This window comes from Sinocyclocheilus grahami, unplaced genomic scaffold, assembly GCF_001515645.1.
Source record: "Sinocyclocheilus grahami isolate Dianchi unplaced genomic scaffold, SAMN03320097.WGS_v1.1 scaffold153.1, whole genome shotgun sequence".
In the NCBI taxonomy this organism is placed as follows: Eukaryota; Metazoa; Chordata; class Actinopteri; order Cypriniformes; family Cyprinidae; genus Sinocyclocheilus; species Sinocyclocheilus grahami.
The window spans coordinates 1,766,328-1,787,143 of record NW_015505332.1 but is presented as its reverse complement, the minus strand read 5'-3'; the positions used below and the strand labels follow the sequence as shown (position 1 = coordinate 1,787,143).

General features: G+C 36.8%; 1 protein-coding gene across 4 annotated transcripts in view; it reads right to left on the bottom strand.

Moving 5' to 3' along the window:
* LOC107592452 (ras/Rap GTPase-activating protein SynGAP-like) overlaps positions 1-20,816 on the bottom strand; it is a 152,002-nt gene that overhangs the window by 45,274 nt on the left and 85,912 nt on the right. For all 4 annotated transcript variants that reach the window (XM_016281967.1, XM_016281965.1, XM_016281966.1 and 1 more), the window contains exons 4-7: positions 9,383-9,477; positions 5,404-5,525; positions 1,587-1,740; positions 552-650 (exon numbers count right to left, since the gene is read on the bottom strand). In XM_016281967.1, coding sequence (XP_016137453.1) covers positions 552-650; positions 1,587-1,740; positions 5,404-5,525; positions 9,383-9,477 — 470 coding nt within the window. The remainder of the gene's footprint in view (positions 1-551; positions 651-1,586; positions 1,741-5,403; positions 5,526-9,382; positions 9,478-20,816) is intronic.

The following is a 20,816-nucleotide window of genomic DNA, read 5'->3' as shown; positions in this document are numbered from 1 at the left end:
TGCACATCTGTGCTTTTGTCTATAACTTCAGAAACTCCTTCAACTAATCAGCTAATAAACCAAACTTACGAACACCCTTGGTCCGTCCTCGTTTATTGTAATATTGACAATGCATCTGTTGCGAGACTGAGCGGGCTGATCATTTTTGGACGCCCGTGACATGTTCTCCACGCAACATGATTGAGCCCAAACTCCTGCTGCCTGAACACCTGGACGAGTCAATCCACAGCGCTCTCTTTCTAAAGCTCACCCATTCAAAACCCCCAAGACAGACACAGCTAATAGACGTCTGCAGGAGGATCCAGTATTCTACACGGGCCTTTGGGATAAATATTATCTAAGCATACCAGATTAAAAAAGAAAGCATCTATTTCATTATAAGGCAGACCAGCACAGGAAGCCTTTTCAAGCTCATTCAGGAATCCCACAAATAGCAGTAGAAGCTAAAATGAGTGTAAAGATGGAAATGATAGGAGAGGTAGTTACTGGAGTAGACTGATACAGTCATGGAAGAAGAGAGTTCCTCTTTTCTTTTTCTTCTTTACACTCACTTTGTTTGGTTTGACAGCTCTCTGCAGATTCTCTATCCATTTGTCTCGCTCCGCAGCCGACCGACAGGCAAAACACTTTGTTCCTGAAGCAGTTATCACCTAAGGAAAGGAATAATGAGTTTCACTATTTCAACCATCAGCGTAATTATAATGATAAGAAAGAGCAACAAAATTCCACAGGGCACTGGAGTTAATATAGTCATGCATTTGATGATTTAAGATGAAATGTGTGATTTCTATGTCACTAGTGGCACCAAGTGAAACTGACAGAAAAATCACAGATTTCATTTGTTGTTCTTCGTTTCATAGAATGACAGAGCAATAGATAGATAGATAGATAGATAGATAGAACAGAACAATATAACGATAGATAGAACGATAGAACGATAGAGCAATAGATAGATAGATAGATAGATAGATAGATAGATAGATAGATAGATAGATAGATAGATAGATAGATAGAAAGATAGATAGAAAGATATAGATAGACAGACAGACAGACAGACAGACAGACAGACAGCTAGATAGATAGATAGATAGATAGACAGATAGATAGAACAGAACAAAAAAACGAAAGATAGAACGATAGAACGATAGAGCAATAGATAGATAGATAGATAGATAGATAGAATGATAGATAGATAGAATGATAGAACGTTAGAACGATAGATAGATAGATAGATAGATAGATAGATAGATAGATAGAACAGACAGACAGACAGACAGCTAGATAGATAGATAGATAGATAGATAGATAGATAGATAGATAGATAGATAGATAGATAGATAGATAGATAGATAGATAGATAGATAGATAGATAGATAGATAGACAGACAGACAGCTAGATAGATAGATGGATAGACAGACAAACAGACAGACAGACAGACAGCTAGATAGATAAATAGATAGATAGATAGATTTAAATATTAAAATCAGAACTGTACTAAGTTTGTAATGCTATTTTTAATAAACATCTGGTAGATTCTGGATCATGCAGCTTCTGAGTCTGAAGTATATAGTTTGCAGTAGATCACCTCAAAGCAGTACTCCTGCCCCAGTATACTGGAGTGAACAGGCTTGATGACCGCATCTTCATCAAGTGTCAAATCCAAGGCCTCGGCTGCGCTGCTGGGAGACAGCAAAGACTCATGGGAGTGTGATTCTTTGAAGCTCTGCATCAGACGAGTCCTGTGAGGGAGCAAGAACAGCAGGTCTGAGAGAGAAGACACTCACATCACACTCCTACATGACAAGGTCAATATACTTCATTTGATATTACACAAGTCAAGATTCTTCGGAAGTCCTTTTTCTGTGATTTACGGAGAACAACATCAGCGTCTTTTTTTGGAATAGAGTACTAACATTTTTGGAATAAAGTACTAAAGCCATTTAAAATGAACTTAATTTACAAACAAAAAAAGTTTGTTAATGACTAAAATACTCAAGGTCGATTTGATTTCAGTGGTTAAGCTGAATTGTGGTTAATTAGCGAATAGTTTAGTGAATTCAACCCTTAATATGTTCAAAAAACTTTTATTTGCATACATGCAGACAATTTCTAATCAGTCTCAGCACAAATATGAGCACATTTACGCTGCATAACAACATACATACATGCATTTACCTCTCTGTACCTGCAAACCCCCCCCCCCCCCCCCCCCACACACACACACACTCACTTCATAGTTTACAGCTACAAACTCTTGAACGAGCTGAAGAGAAGATTGACAAGCTTATCGAGAAGTACAATTATATAAACATCAAAAGAAAAAGTATGATAAATTGTTAGATCCCTACTAGTGATGTATCGCTTCCCCTGCGTCTTCTGAGACTCACTGTATATGCATACATTCAGCCTCACAGCGTTAAGTACATACAGTGTGGGAGAGAGAGAGAAAGAGATGGAAGGTATAAAAATAGACCCAAAGGAGTGAGTCAGAATGAAAGAAATGATAGAGCGAGTGGAGGAGGGAGAGAGAGAGAGAGAGAGAGAGAGCCAGCGAGAGTAGTGAGACAGCGAGAGACTTCTCAGTGGAAATCAAAATGTTATGTAAACCGTGGGAACTGAAAGGAGGAAGACAAAGACGGACAGACCGAATGAAGGACTGAGATGCAGGGATGTAGCAAAGGACATATCTATCGTTCTATCTATCTATCTATCTATCTATCTATCTATCTATCTATCTATCCCACAGAAAAAAAAACACAAGAAAAAATTACTTAAAATGACTTTAAATTTTCCCACACCAATTTTCAAAAGTAATAGTTTATTTATTTATTTGTTTGAAAATGATACATTTATTTAGCAAGGATGCATTAAAGTGATGAATTGTGATAGACATTTATAATGTTACAATAGATTCATATTTCAAATAAATGCTATACTTTTGAAGCTTCTATTAATAAAATAATAATAAAAGTTGCTCAACTGTTTTTACTATTGATAATAATAAGACATTATTCTTGATCAGCAAATCATCATTAGAATGATTTCTGAAGGATTGTGTGAAGACTGAAAATTCAGCTTTGCCATCACAATAATAAATGATATCATATAACATATAGAAAAACAGAAAACAATTATTTTCTGTTATATTTATTGCATTTTGTAATATTTCACATTACTGTATTTTTTATTAAAAAATTCTTTATTGGTGAGCATAAAATACTTCTATTGGTGGGTTTTCAGTGTATTGTGATGAAATAGTATTTTTTAAATAAATATTTATTTTTCATTTATTTCTTTTTGTATTTGTATTACCATTCAAAAGGCAGTTAAATTACATTGCAAAATAATAAGTGAACATCAAAAAATTAAAAAAAATTCTGGCAATGAAACATCAAACTGATCCAATGGGTGCATTTGAGTTTATATATTTTAACTTGCATTGTACATTTTATAATTTTTTTTAACATAACCTTCCTCCTTTATTTTTTGCTTTTAAGCAGGTAAGGAGACTCAAGAGCAGGCAGCATGAAAGAAAAGTGGGATTATTCTTCTTGGAAAGCTATTTAGTAACTGAGACGAACAAAGATGTACATTTCTGTCTGTTCATCATCACACAAAGCTATCATATGAGTCACTTTTATGGAGTTTTTATCTTTTATTCAGCCTGACAGGATAAATCACCGTTAACTTCTACTTGTACGGAAAAGAACCACTTGGACATTTTCCAAAGATCCTCATTTTGGGTTTGGAACAACATGAGGGTGAAGAAATGATGAAGTATCCCATTCACATCTACACAAACAAGCTTTTGGGACGAGGTCAGTCAAATCCAAAAGATAAGTGAGTTTTCTCTACCAAATTCCAACGCATAATTACTGGTATATCGAATTTGTGTCATACTTAAGTTCTCAGTTCTCTTTGAGATCAGGTGGATTATATCACAATTACATCCCAAAATGAAAAACAGCATAAGAAACGCAGTCTTTCTCTGAGACGCTGTTCACAGCACTGAAATTCTGCCCCACGCTGTCACTCCAGCTGTTAGACTCCATTAGTGCATCATACTACCGTTCCAGTTAAGGGCTGAATCAAACGATTATATGAAAGAGGAGTTGTCTGTTTGAATTACTCAAAGCGGTCGGCAGCACGGCCTTCATTTCAAAGCTACAGCGCAGCGAAAACTCCCTCTTTGAAAAGGAAACATCACTAAAGCTTCCCTGTCCGAACTGAGCAGGAACTTCAAAAACCACAACCTGCCTTTTTCTGGAAGACCACAGGCTGACCGTGGGTGAGCGTAGAGCTCTGAGCACGAAGAAATGAATGAATAAACCATGACGAGAGCACCTCAGCACCTGTCGGGATGCTTGAAGATGGATAATAAGGAACTAGAGAACGCTCCAGATTGAGAGATATTGAATTGGAGTGCAAACCGGAGCAGTTCATCTAAAAATGATGACTTGCTGACCTCTATTTTATTTCAATCTCACATCTTTTATGAAACACAAAACGACTCCTTCACTATATATTGTATATTTATGACTATATGTGAATAATGACTTAAATGTCAGTGTTTCTCACACAAAGCTACCATACACTCTTAAAAATAAAGGTGCTTAAAATGTTCTTCACAGTGATGCCACAGAAGAACCATTTCTGGTTCCACAAAGAACCATTCAGTCAAAGGTTATTTAAAGAACCATCTCTTTCTTACCTTTTTGTAATCTGAAGAACCTTCTTTCGCCACAAAGAAGCTTTTGTGAAACAGAAAGGTTCCTCAGATGTTGAAGGTTCTTTATGGAACCATTTAGACAAAAAGGTTCTTCTATGGCATCGTGAAGCACCTTTATAAATATTCTTTATTTATTTTTCTTATTAATATTTTTAATAAGAGTGTATAATGTAATGCACTAGTCATTTGAACTCTTTTTATGATGTGTTTCTGGTGCTTTTTTGGAGTTTGACAGTATAATTCACCATAAAACACTGAAAAAGGGCAATTCGGATCTCATTTTGTGTTTCACAGAAAAGAGAAAATAATGGGAACATTCTGTAATTTTTTACTCACCCTCATTTTGTTCCAAACCTTTTTATTCCTTATGCTGAACACAAAAGAAGATATTTTGAAGAATGTTTTATAGCCAAACAGTAAACGGTAGCCACTGTCTTCAATAGTATGGAAAAAAATACTATGGATGTTAAGTTTGGTTACCAACAAATATCGTTTTTTGTTCAACAGAAGAAAGGAGCACATACAGGTATGGAACAAGTTGAGTAAATGATGACAGAATTTTCATTTTTGGGTGAACTGTACTCATTCACAGCGAAGAGGCTTTGAAGTGGAATATCACGACACAGCACTGTTTCCACATGCGGTTATGGGAAGAAGAGTTATAGGATGGTACCGTTCTTGGTCGGCGCTGCGGAAACGAGGGAGGATCATGTGGCGGAAGCTGCTGGTTCGGTCCAGTTTGGGCTGACTCTTGGCCCGTTTAATGGACCCCTTCAGTCTTCTACTGAGGAAACTCTGAGAAAAAGAACAGACTCTGAATTAATATGCATAACCACAGAACACAAACCTAAGGAATGGATTTGGATTGCATAGTCAGATTGTTGAAAACATAAACACGGGCAATATTTGCACCCACAAAGTGATTTGCAAGTGATGTTTTTACTACCATTTTTACTTATTTTTTGCTACTACTACTACGGCTATATAAACCATATAAAACACAGTGTGCAGGAATTATTATAAAGTATTATAACATTGAAAAAATACATGCTTCATCTTTATCCAAGCCTTTGGATAAATAGACACAAAAAAATAGAATAAACTATTTTGGAATTAAATATTTTTTAATAAAATATTTTTAAAAATGGAATAAAAATGTTATACATTTTTATTAAGTATTTATTATAAATATTATATACAAACTATTATAAAATAATTATAATATGTATTATTATATTAAAAAGTCTAAATGAAAAAAAACTTTTATATGTATTTATATTTTATATAATATTTAGTATTTATATTATTGTTTATATACACACAATGTATACATATTTAAATACATTTATTATAAATATTACAATTACTTTTTAAAATAATTGCTTATTTTATTATTAATAATAGAAAGTATTATAACATTAATCGAGCATATTTTTAAAAAACAATTCTTTATTATATTTATTATTATATCAAAAAGACAAAACTGAATAAAGTTTAAAAAATGTTATATATATATATATATTTTATAAATTGTATCTGAATATGTGTTTGTTATTAATAATAGAAAGTATTATAACATTTAATGAGCATATGTAAAATGAAAAATATATATTTAAAAAGCAATTCTTTATTATATTTTATTATATATAATTATTTATCTACATAATTCTATTATTAATTAGATTAGCAGATGTAAAATTGTGGTGCAACTGACTGAAATGATTTTCCTTTGCTGGAGGAAAAACACTCCAGCAATGTTGCACTATCCACACTCAACCAATAGTTGGAAGTGTTGCTTCATAAATATTTCCTGACGCCTACAGTAAGAACAGACTGGCAACAGCAGGCAAGAGGTTCACGCCACAGCAGAGTAAAAACAACGTCAGATCTCACTGTGCTCCTAATGCTTTCATAAGACGTGCAATCTCAGATAAAACCTGATCAAGACACAACCCATCAACAGAAGAATGTTTAGACAGCAGATGAAGCTGTGAAAACTCTTCTCCTCCGTGATGATTATAGTTTTTGCAAGGCAACGGTGTACTGATATTCCTCAAACATTTTGGCTAGGGGGCTCATTTTAAACTAGCACCCCTTAGTATCAAACTTGCACAATTCAATTCAGCCCAAACTACTCACCCATCTCAAACTGTCATTCAACCTTGTTTCATCCTCAGGTGTGCTATCTATTTTTAGTTTTTGTAAATTTACAAAGAAATTCAGATTACATTTTGAAAATCTCCCATTTGGAAAGCAACATTTCATTTACGCAGTTCCAAAGCCTAAAACTTTGCTGCCTTGCACGAATTGTTATTTCCTTCAGGAAATGCAAATCTAGTCAGTTCTGCGGTCCTAAATGAGCTCTGTATTTCTACAGCAGAATTTAGATTAATTAAAGGACTGATTTTAAGACTCTTTGTAGTTTTGCTCATATCATGATACTGTCGTGAACGCACGTCCACAAGTGAGACGAAAATGTGGAATAAAGTCGTTATTTTTGTTTTCTTTGCGCAAAAAAGTATTCTCGTAGCTTCGTAAATTGACAGTTGAACCACTGATGTCACACGGACTACTTTGTCGATCATCTTGGTACTTTTCAGGACCTTGAACGTGGTAGTTACCTTGCTGTCTACGGGAGGGTCAGAGAGCCCTCATATTTCATCAAAAATAGCTTAAATTGTGTTCTGAAGATGAACGAAGGTCTTATGGCTTTCGAACAACACGAGGTTGAGGAATTAATGACAGAATTTTCATTTGTGGGTGAACTAACCCTTTAAGAAATGCATTTAAGCACTTTTCTTAACCTAAAAAATTGATCTGATTACGACTAAAATATTAAGCATGCAAAGCATGTAAGCATCTATTGCAGTGCCTCTCATTTACTATCACAGACATTTGCTGACATCCCCTTCCCAAAAACATACCACAGCAACCAGAGTTTCGGCCAAACTGTTATGCTAATATAGTCATTATAGTAGCATGCTAAGGTAAGCATCAATATTACTATTGCTCACACGTGAACAAGCATTTTTTTTAACTTGGCACTTGTCTTACATTGTTTGTTTGACAGAAATGAATGCTGTCTCAATTCATGGGCCACGTTAGAGAGCTGTGCTGTTACATTTCTAAATAATAGGACAACTTATTTATTTTATTAATTATTTATTTTTTACAATTTTTGTCTAGCACACGAAAAAACAGGGTGGATATCTCATGGGCTAACACTGAATAGTCATCTAGAGGCAAAACAATCACAGATGGACTCTTGACTAGGACCAATAAGCAACCAAACAGTGATTAGAAATTAACTTTTTTATTCAAAGAAAATACTTTGAATTGATTTGTATGACTTTTATTTTTCACTACACTGAAAAGAAAGGTGCAGGATTTAATTTGCAACCATTTTCACTCAGAAATTGCTAGTAAATTTGACAAATAAACACAGAGAAGTAACACATTGAAGTAAATGAAAAAATAATTGAGTGGAAAGACTTCAGGTTAAATATACTCCAATAATCTTTGTTTAAAAACAACTTTGAAAAAAAAAATAAAAAATCATATTATTTGTAATATTTTTGTAGTAAAACGTTACTTTTTAACCACTATTTCTGTAAAATGCAAGTAATAGATAATCATGTCCAAAACAATTATTTTAGAATAATTGATCTGTGGTTGCAATGCTATTTGAATTAAACCGGGACATTAAACCTAAACAAAAGTCATCATGTTCATTCTAATTTAAACAGACAAAAAGGTCTACATTAGTTTATCAATAAAAAGAGAGAGAGAGAAAAATAAACAATATCATACTGTATTTTGGCAGAAACCATAGCTGCAATGTTACATTTCCATTATTATTAGTTTTAAAGAGACAGTTCACCCAAAAATGACAATTCTGTCAGATATAATGGAAGTCAATGGCTACCGTCAACCACTTGGTTACTGACATTCTTTCAAATATCTTCTTTTGTACTCGACAGAAGAAAGAAGATCATACCGGTTTGGATCAACTTGAAGGTGAGCAAAACTTGAAGGTATAGTTTTTGGCTGAACTATCCCTTTAAGTATCTTCCAAGCAACTCAAATCCCTGAACACTTGAATTAAACCGGGACACTAAAAAGTCTTCACATTCATTCTATTATTAAACAGACAAAAAGGTCTCCACTGGTTTATCTCAAAGAAATTGGCCATTCCATCTGATGAACTCAGACATAATGACTCAATCATTGGCTAGGGAACAGATGAACTTGTTTGCTTCCTGCTTGACTAACTGTTTGTCTAACACCTCTGAGCCGCTCGCCGGCCGCTCAAACCCACAGCACAAGCCGAGCTTAGCTGTTAGATAACATACCTCAAGACAGGGCAGAGCCGCCACACTGGGTCCGGTCCCTGGATTAGAACCCACAACCTTCCACTCACCAGCAGCCCAATGAGAGAGCGGGACAGAGGGAGGGAGAGTCAGAGAGACACTCGGGGAGAGCGCCAGGGAACGGGGGAGCGGAGGGGTGCTGACTCTCTTCTGGGACTGTGAAGAGGAGAGGCCGGTGGAGGGAGACAGGGGCAGAGGTGCAAACGGGAGCAAGAGGGAGAGGGAGAGGGAGAGCGAGAGGGAGGGAGACAGGGATCCGGGAGGAGTCGGTGGGGTACTCACAGATTGTCGGAAGGGTTGTGGGGGGGCAGTGGGTGGGATCTCCATGCTTGGCTGCTTCCCGGTGGCGATGCTCTTCCGCCGGAGCCGAGCGTTGTCTGCAAGAGAGAGCCAGAGCAATGAATCACAACCAACGGCAGATAATGTAACAAAAGGCTGGAAAACAATGACGTTTGCACAGATTTGCAGTCTAGACGAGTCTAGAAAGTCTGAGTTAGTCTGCAGATTTTGGGTAGTCAGAGATTTTTCATAATGTATGATGAGGATAGACTCTGACTCTTAAGTCCATCCAGTCAGAGGATATAACTCATGTTTACATTTGAGCTGATTTTAGAAATGTATTTATAGATTTCAAAAGTCACATAGGGCCAGTTTTACTAAACAGGGCAAATTAGCACGAGAGTACAATTCCAAAACGGCGCCGTTGGGAGTGGAAATTTCTGCGGGTGATTTACTGACAAAGCACAAATGAAAGAACAGAGACGCAACATCTAATTTCCATAAGGACCAACGCAATCTACCAAGCGCAGCGCAAAGTAGCATGAGGATATGATGCAGAATCAGATAATGTGTTCTTCTGGCATTCCAAATAAATTAATACGTGTGGAAAAAATCCTCTCCTTTCTACCACACGCTCTCTGTTCTCTGCGCTGCCTCCTTCTGGCAACAACAAATGCAGCCATTTCAAGCGCAAAATAGTTTAAGACATGCTTTTTTGGGTCTTTAAAGGGGCCATATGATGCGATTTCAATTTTTCCTTTCTCTTTGGAGTGTTACAAGCTCTTGGTGCATAAACTACTTTGCGAAAGCGAAACTACTTTGTTTAGCCTTCCAAAAGAGGACGATATCTGCTTCATCATGCCTGGAGCTGATCCGTGCTGGTCGCTGAGGAAATACTACAACTTTGCGCTGTGGATCGCCGGATCGGCTTTCACCGTGGACGAAGAGGAGTCCAGCCTGGAGTCGTCATATGTCCTTCCGGACGCTCCTTCGTCGAAATCGCCGGCCACGCCATTCTCAAACCCACCCGCCTCTGCTCACGCTAACCCTCCGGGCGTTCCTCACGCTAGCCCCCGGCCTCTGCTCACTGTAGGCTGCCGCCGCTCAATCTAGTGTGTGACGCTGTTTCATTGTGAAAGCGAAACTACTTGTTTTGGTCTGGTCACAAATGGAGACATGGTTTTATGTTTACGCGGCGCGATGCAACGCAATGCTTAAAAAGACAGTATAAGTCATTATAATCCATAAATATGTCCCTACTGGATGCAACGAATGCCTCGTTTATACTGGGTTTTCATGTTTTTGAATCATCGCTCCGGCCGGACAGGGCATACTCACAATATGGTAAGGGGCGTAACATTTCCGTCACACGCTTGAGGTATTCGGCCAATCACAACGCACTGGATAGCTGGCCAATCACAGCACACCTTGCTTTTCAGACCGATGAGCTTTGTAAAAATCGACGCGTTTCAGAAAGGCGGGGCATAGAGGAGAAACAATAATGAACAGTATGTGGAAAATTATGTGTTTTTTGAACCTTAAACCGCATAAACACATTTCATTACACCAAATACACAAAATAATGTTCTTTTTAGCAGCATCATATGACCCCTTTAAATAATGCCGCAAATACCAATAATTCGACGAGCGCAAACATGAGTATACCACATTGCATTATTAATTTTAATAGCCTACTCTCCTCCCATAAATTTTGCGTCTGAAAGGGAAACTCCTACAAATGCATATTCAATAAGGTCAGGCGCAAAAATAACTGTCCACGCCTTTTCAGCACTAATTCTTCACAATTCTTCACTGCACGTCTTTAGTAAATGACCTGACAGTACTATTTTAACGCCAAAAGAGGGTTTGCGCTGGGGCAAGCTGTTAGCAAATCTGGCCCATAGTATCATATAGTTTATAGTTTATAGTTTTTGTTAATTGAAATCAAATCAAATCAAATTTGACAAAAAAAACTTTACCTTAAAAACATAAATGAAAAAAGAAATGTTGCCTTGGCAAAAAATTGAAATAACAAAAGTTAAAAAAAGTTCTTGAAAGTACAAAAATTACTAAAACTAAACCTAAATTAAAATATAAAAAAATTATAAAAACTGTAATAGCATATAAATAATACTAAATATCACATAAATAATAATAATAATTAATAATAATAATAAATATCAGTGTAAGCTTATTAAAGGAATAAATCACCCAACAGTGAAAATCAATAATTAAATTTAATTTAATTTCAGTGAATTTGCATCCCCCCCACTTTTAATATCTAAAAGAAATAGAATTTTTGACAAACATGTTCAAAAACATTGTTCATTCACAACATAAAGAGATTAAGTTATTTTATTCTACACAATGATGGCCATCATGTTAACATGATTATCCAAGCACTATTTGCTTTATACATTCAGATGTGGATTAAATAAATCATGGGTGATAAATATACCTGTTAATGGGGTTCATACCCTCATACAGTATCACAGCAAAACTGCCAAATTTGAGTAAAAGTTGCTTGAGTTACTTGTCAGTTACGAGCCATTTTGTAACCAAATACAACTTAGATCACAAATTAGGAATGACGGACTGACATTCACTGATGTAATCAATGATATCTGTCATGAATCATTTGAACAACTTTTTAGTGGAAAATTTATCATAAGAAGACTTTATATTTTGTCATATGTTTGTTGCATTAAGCCACAAAAACAACAATATGAGCAAAAAATCAATGTGGCTTTTCTTTACGTTTTTGTGCCAGGTTGCATTTCAGCGAGAGACGGAGTCTGGCTCATCTCGTATATGATGCTGCGAGTGACACTATGGCTCTGTCCCAAACCAAGTGGACTGCCAATGTAGGCAGCTTTCCCAACGCAATGGCTGCTCCAAAAGGTAAGATACCTTCTTTTGGCTGTTGTGGTGAAGGCAATCCCATAATGCATTTCAACATGCATCAATCCATCTAAAATGGCCAATTAAGCAAAAGAAATGTCAGCAACTATAAATATAATTCATTCAATACAAAAATCATTAATAATATTATGCAATGGACTACTTATTGTTTATTTATGTGTGCTGTGTACAGCAATTATTATTATTTTTTTTACTATTCCACATCAATCACTTACAGTATGAGTATGAATTCAAGTTGGTTGTGGAACAGAGACAATGTTTAATGTTCAAAATAGCTAAATAATGTATTTTTTTATAAAATAAAATAAATAAAAATAGTATTTTTGAATAGTATATATATATGAATAGAACATATATATAGGCTATCTACACACACACATGCACACACATATGTGACCCTGGACCACAAAAGCAGTCTTAAGTCGCTGGGGTATATTTGTAGCAATAGCCAAAAATACAATGTATGGGTCAAAATTATTTATTTGCTAATATTTCCACATAGTGAGGTAGATATGTGGGGGCGTGTTTAGATAAAAATTTAGATTTTTCAATCGCGGAGGCTGCGATTACACAGTCACGTGACACGCGAGAGTAAAGAGGTGTGTTCGACTTGAAGATCAGATCGGTGTATGACATCAAAGTACGACGAGCGAGAGAAAGCACAAGGAGACACCCGCGCTCTCTTATAGCTCTCTCAGTACTTTGATGACACACACCCATCGGTCTAAGCAGCGCTGCTTCAAGTCGAGCGCAGGCCATCAGCAGAAAAAGAAAATAAATAAGTGAATAGCCAAAGGACGTAACTTAGAATGGGAGATGGATCGGTTTGTGAACGCGAAGAGAAAAGCCATAGATGAAGTCACACAGACCCAGGCAGGTGCTGGTCATTCAAAAGCTAAATGCAGAAAATATGATGAGGCATAACTTGCTCTCGGCTTCACTCACCGTGTCTATACCGGACGCTACAGTTGTCGCGTTGCGCCGTAACAGCTCTACACTGGACGCGACAAAGCGACCGTTGCAAATCATTTTAACTTTGTGTCAGTATGTCATAAATAGAACAAGGCATCAGTTTAATTTTGGGTTTTGTCGCGTCGCATCCAGTGTACACAGCATCACTGATTATAATGGGTTCTACTGTATTTTGCCGCTCGCGTCCGGTGTAGACACGGTGTGTTGGTGAGGAGGAAAGCCTGTGTGTGTCCTATGCCTTAGCGGACAGCAAGAAACCCACAAAAAATAAATAAATAACAGAGAGAGAATAATAAGTTATTCTCTCTATGCTATTTTTCAATGTTTCAAGTGATGCAGGTGTTTTTTTCCCTGTAGGTTTTTTTTTATTAAAAAAACATTAATTTTTCATAACATTTTATACTGTACAGACCGTATATTCTATTGCCCTACACCAACCCTACCCCTAAACCTACCCCTTACAGGAAACTTTGTGCTATTTCAGATTTTCAATACACTCCATTCTGTGTGATTTATAAACGTTTTGAAAAGTGGGGACATGGGGTAATGTCCTGAAAAGTCACCTTCTTGTAATACCTGTCATACCTTTGTCATTATACAAATGTATGTCCTCATTTGTCACAAAAACGCGTACACACAAACACACACACACATATATATACAGTATATATATATATGTGTGTGTATATGTATATAACATATGTATATATACTGTATATACACACACACACTCATCAAGGCTGCATTTATTTGATTGAAAATACAGTAACAGTGAAATTGTTAAATAATATTACAATTTAAAATAACAGTTTTTGTACTGTACTATATTTTAAAATGTAATTTATTCTTATAATGCAAAGCTGCATTTTCAGCATCATTACAGTCTTCAGAGTCACATGATCTTTCTGAAATCAATCTAATATGCTAATATGCCTTCACTATTTTTTATCAATGTTGAAAACTATTGTGCTGCTGCATAGAAATCTTAGAAATAGAAAATCAGAAACCGTTTGTAACATTATACATATCTTTACTTTCACTTTAATATTACTTTAATATGTCTCCGCTGAATAAAAGTATTAATTTCTTTAAAAAAAATCAAACTTTTAAATGATCTGAATAAATAGAAATATTTTATTCATAAATTAATAAAAAAATATGTACAATACAATTTCATGACCAGTAAGCAATGTTTATGGCTAGTAAATGTTCACAACTAAACTGCTCTTTTGGCAGACGTGACTAAAAGGTAATTTTGGACCATGAAAATGGCAAAACAATAAGATATAAAACAGCCTAACTGCGGGCACAAGAGACAGGCACTTGCAAACAAATTGCTTATTGACTTTCGTCCTTGAGTGAGTACCAGATACAGAAGCACAGTCACTGGCAGAGCTGCAGACACGACTATTGCTCAGGAACGTTAAGTCATTAAAATAAGACCAACAGAAACAAATGAATGGACGGTTTAATGAACGTAGAGGTGCTGGGAGGGGAACAGACTGAAAGAAGCAGTCCTCCACCATCAAACCATCCGTCTCTCCTGCTCACTGCTGTGATAACCCTCCCATAAATCTGAGTGTAAATACCCACCATCTCTCCAGCCAATGCAATCTGTCTCTCTCTCTCAATTTCTGAAGCTCACACACACACACACACACACTAACACAGCCATACAGTTATCTCGCCTTGCACCCACGCAACACTTTTACATAAATCAGTGTATTTATCCATCTCTCTGCCTCTCTCTTTTTTATGAGAGCATTTTCCTTCTCCTCACCTCTCACATTCATTCCCAGTCCATTCTCTGCACTTTCAATCTCATCACTTTTTCCATCTCTTCACGATCCTAAACATCAGACCTCAAATCTCAAAATCTCTCCTCCTGATCTGATGTTCTCTCTCCTGATGCACAGCCTCGACTGAGCTGATTTTACTTTTTTCTTATTATGTAATACGTCAGTTGTAGTCAAACATATTTTACATATTGATTCATCTGAGGCCACTGTTCTTGGTCATATACTGTCTCTTGACTACGATTGGCAATCTTGAACTGGTTCTGTAATACTGTTTCCACTAACAGGTTTTTAGTTCCACTAACAGGTTTTTGTGTGTGTGTGTGCCAATGGGGACAGAAGACCATACAAATATGCAACAAGCATCAGAGTCGTTGCCATGACAAACAGCAAGTATCTTATTTTTTATTACTCTGAATCAACAATAAGCTTTCACATGTGAGTAATTGCTTCGTGTTCAATTAAAACAGTATTTGTATCACGTATTCCACTTTACAGACACAGCATAGATTATATTCTGTTTTGGGATTGAGACTTCATAAAGTTAGTACATTCATACATTAAATATAAGGATACTTTCTGAACCCAACAAAACAGTAATAACAACTCAGAAAAAAAGTTATACAATTCTTAATAAAGGAAATACACATCTCTTATTATTATCAGTATTGAAAACAGTTGTGCTACCAAATATTTTTGAGGAAACTGCTACTTTTTTTTAATTTTGATGAATAGAAAGTTCAAAAGAACAACATTATTTGAAATAGAAATGTTTTGTAACATTATAAAAGTCTTTACTCTCACTTTGATCAATTTAATGTGCTGTTGCTGAATAAAAAAAAATATATTTTCAAAAACACATCCTTAATCAACTTTCAGAAGTACACTAGAACTAAAACCCACAAAATGACATTATTAATGGAGTCTTTAACAAATCACACCCACATTGTATGAAAGAGGCCTTTTGATGAATTTAATAAAGAATGATCATTTTTCAGATTAAATTATCAGCATGTTATAAAGACATGTTTCCATGACGACTGCGACACTTTGAAGAATTGCATAACTTTGTTCTGATTTTTTATGATTGCTCTTTTGAATTCAGAATGAATGCAATATTGTTTTTCAAACACTGTCCATTTTTTCTTTCTCAGAATTACTACAATACTATGAAACCAAAAACTGTTAAGTGCAATGAGAATGTGAAACAGAATCATTAGGCCTATATTTCCTACAATTCTCTTGAACACAGTGATGTATTGCCAGTTATATAACTAATACCAGTACTGGATGCCGATTGGTCAATACAACATTTGTATGAGTTTCTTTCTTCAGCCAAAACGTCTCTAGGTTACGTATGTAACCATGGTTCCCCGAGGGAACGAGACGCTGCGTCGAGATTCGCTTTGGGAACGCCCTTGCGTGACCTCGTTCTGAAGCACGTGTCAAATCCGTCCAATGGAGCAGCGAGACGTCACGAGCAGGGTGACGTAAGCACCAGAAAGCATAAAAGCGCATCCGGCCGGGTGCCACCCAGCTTCGATGAAGTAGCGCCTGCAGGGATGCAGGGAGTATGGCAAAGAGACGCTGCGTCTCGTTCCCTCGGGGAACCATGGTTACATACGTAACCTAGAGACGTTCCCCTTCAGGAACTCGAGCTGCGTCGAGATTCGCTTTGGGAATGAGAATACCAACCGCGCCATACTACTAAGTCCCTGCCTGTGTGTGTAACTTATGAGCCGTACCATTGCCGGGCGGCAGCTGGGAATTTCGCTCGTCGGAGCTTACTGAGCCCTGAAGCACTGAGGTGGCAGTGGTATCAATGAACCTCCATGAGGGCACTAAGGGAACAACTGACCCGACTGCTGTAGCACCCTCACTTGATATGAGGAGCTTTATGGCTTGGGCTCGACACTCGTCACATCCACCTCCTCGGAGGAAGATAGATGAAGCGTCTGGCTCTCTTTCTCTGGCGGGGGGGGGGAGAGAAACCGCAGCATGGGCTTCCAAGCCGTGAGAGAGAGAGCCGCGGATCTAGCGGGTGAGGACCGAGAAAAGGACGAGCCCGTCTCGGATCCCTCCACTAAATCCACCCGCGATCCCCACGACAACAATCTGCGCTGTGCCTCGGCAACAGCGGGACCGCTGCCAGCGGGATCGCGAGCCTGGCCGCTCTCATCAAACGCAGCCAGGCGAGAGCGGAGCATACAATCAGCTGCTCGAAAGCTGACCATGCATGCTTGGCTCCTAAACAAACGACACACAAATCGTGTGTATTCCCTGCCGCCAGATATCGTGGGCAGGGAGAAACACAGCGTTTGTAATGCCGTTCGCTCGCCATAGACTTTCTCATTGTTTTATATATATGAGTGCTTGTGAGGACAGACAACAGTAAATAGACAGACACATACACAGAGCGCTACTGAATGCTTTTATGCTTTCTGGTGCTTACGTCACCCTGCTCGTGACGTCTCGCTGCTCCATTGGACGGATTTGACACGTGCTTCAGAACGCGGTCACGCAAGGGCGTTCCCAAAGCGAATCTCGATGCAGCTCGAGTTCCTGAAGGGGAACAGTTGACAGTAACCACTGACTTCCATAGTAGTTCCATAGTATTTTTCCCATACTATGTAGTGTATGTCAATGGCTACCGTCAACTGTTTGGTTATCAACATTTTTCAAAATATCTTCTTTTGTGTTAAACAGAAGAAAGAAACTCATACATGTTTGGAACAAGTAAATGATGACAAAATGTAAATTTTTTGGGTAAACTATCCCTTTAACGATTTAGCTTAGTAAAATGATGTTTTATTGAAAACTTACATTACTAATCTTAATAAATAAGAATGTTTATAGATATAAAACAGCCCAAAAAAGAAAAAAATGCTATATTTTGCTATGTGAATACACTCACTTCTGAAGTCTTCTGAAGTATCCAACAAAATTCATTAGCAATATAGGAAAACATTTCATACCTCTTTGCTTGAATAATGAACTAAACTGAACACTATACTAAAAATACATATACACGAGTTTCACAATTTGAGTTGAATTACTGAAATAAATGAACTTTTCCATGACATTCTAATTTATTGAGATGCACCTGTATATGTGTGTGTGTGTTTACCTTTGTGTAACATATGAATGCAGTCAAGTCACCTTTATTTATATAGCGCTTTTAACAACAGATTGTGTCAAAGCAACTTTACAGTATTAAATAGGAAAATAGTGTGTCAATAATGCAAAATGACAATAGTAAACATTCAATTTTCAGTTAAAGGCAGTTCATCATTGAATTCAGTGATGTCATCATCCAGCTCAGTTCAGTTTAAATAGTATCTGTGCAATCAAGTCGACCATATCGCTGGAAATGAAGTGTCCCCAACTAAGCAAGCCAGAGGCGACAGCAGCAAGGAACCAAAACTCCATCGGTGACAGAATGGAGAAAAAACCTTTGGGGAAACCAGGCTCAGTCGAGGGGCCAGTTCTCCTCTGGCCAGATGAAACCAGCAGTTCAAATCCAGGCTGCAGCAAAGTCACATTGTGCAGAGGACTCATCTGGTTCCTGTGGATTCATCTGGTTCCTGGTTCCTGGTTCCTACAGTCATTCATTAGCATAGTATGCCATAGTACTTTTCTAAAAGTATATATAGGAATGCAGTACTTTGTGTGCAATATGTCAGAGCAAGACAGTTCTAACAAATTATTCAGCAAATACATTTACTTAACTGCAAATCAATTACTAGTTTCCGATATGAATTGTCACACAGTACGGAAATAAACTATAATTCACTTTAATGTGTCTGGGACAGAGAGAGCATTAAAAACACAAATTAATGTTCACGCCCTTTAAGAACCGCAGGACATAATGGACTGAACCTGATCGTAGGCCAGAGGTCACTATTCCTTTTAATTACACCAAACTGAAAGCCAAAGTAAAGTGAGCTCGATACGTCCATTTATTTCAATTTCTCCCTCTGTCCCTTTTGATCCAAATCCAGGCTCTTTATTTGGTTGCCATGGCAACATTTTCTAGTACCTTACATTTGACTAACATGATGAAACACTGAAGTGATGGAACACAGACTCACACACATGTGAACACGTATGTCGCAAGACGGTCTGATGGACGAGAAACGACAAGTTGCATTTCAGTAGAGTTCAAACGGGGCACCGTCTGTTATCAAACACAATGATTGCTAAAATAAGCATCTCCAGCATAAGAGGACATATTTTCTATCACACAATAATGCACTTTAATATTCCTCCCAACATAGGTGTGTACAAGTACGTGCATGTGTGGGTGAGAGCATGTGCGTGTGTGCACTTTTTATTCTCAATGTAAATCTGATGTCAAGCTGAAAGCCAGAGCTGAAGTGTGTGGGTGGAAACAGCTTTAAGCTTCAGTCCCTTTGAGAGAGACAGAACGGAAGAGAGAGAGACAGCGAGAGGAGGGGGAGCAAACATGATAAAAAGTGAAACTAATGAAAAAAATAATAATAACTGCTCAGCCTCTGATTGATATGCGTGGGGTTGGTGGCGGATCAATTTTTACGCCTAAATTGGATTTGTAATGCTGCACGGGGCTCGAACAAAACAAAGAAATGAAAACAATTTTATTTGAAACGAAGCCTTAGTGAGTATTATTCTTAAAGATGTAATTTTTCAGATGCTAATGTACTTTTCTTTCATCCCAGCTCAATATGCATAGACAGCTGTAAGTAATGGAACCACCTGTGCTGTAAATGATAAATTTTGTCTGAATAGTATTAGTTCAGTATCATGGATATAGTGATACTAATCATTTTATTGTTATAGTTTCTGTTTTTATTTTAATTTTAGTTAAACCTTTGGTAATTGTGTCATTTTTATTAGTTAAAAATGATTTATGTTTTTAATTTCAGTTTAAGCTCTAGTTATTTTCATACATTGAGTTAAACTAAATTAAAATGAAATGAAAGAAATGTTTCCCTTGCAACTGGCTGAAATAAAATAAGTGTTTGTATGTTTATTTAAATTAATATAACAAACAATACCAGTTCTGGATACTGATCGGTCAATACAACATTTGTGTTATGCTAAAATACAAAATACAGCAGCCTTAGTTTATAATATCTTCTAGCATATGGATTGCCCTTTTAATAATTTAGCTTAGTAAAATAATATTTTACTGAAAACTTATATTACTAATATTAATATAAATGAAAAATAATATTTTATATATAGCAACCATATAAAGTTGAGTACTTTTAGTACCTCAAGTAAATGAAAACAAGAAATGTTGATTTTTTTAGTAACAAATAATAATCCTGATGGCTACTTTGGAATGCCTGTGATAGAGATGGTGTAGTTACAGTATCTACCAGCAGGGGTCTAAATGAGCCAGTCTAATACAGTAACACTGGCACGACCAATGGTGTGACTTTGGAGGCGGGGCTATCAGATTGTTTGACAAATGGGTGTGTTTGGGAAACCTGTTTGATGGTCATTATCTGTCCAGTTTATTTGGTGCCTCTAGTGGCACAAAAATTACCCACTTCATGTTCAATAAAAAAAAGATTTCTAAGAAGATCTTTTAGTGTTTTTAGATCTTTTGAAGCTGCCAAAGAAAAAAGTGATGCCTGTAAATCCTGGAAACAAATTGCCAAAGGACTTCAGTACATTTCTTCCTTCTATTGTCATTTTCAAGGATTTTTCTCCTGCAGCAGTGGGTGTTTTTATAGCCACCCAACACTATTTTCAGGTAA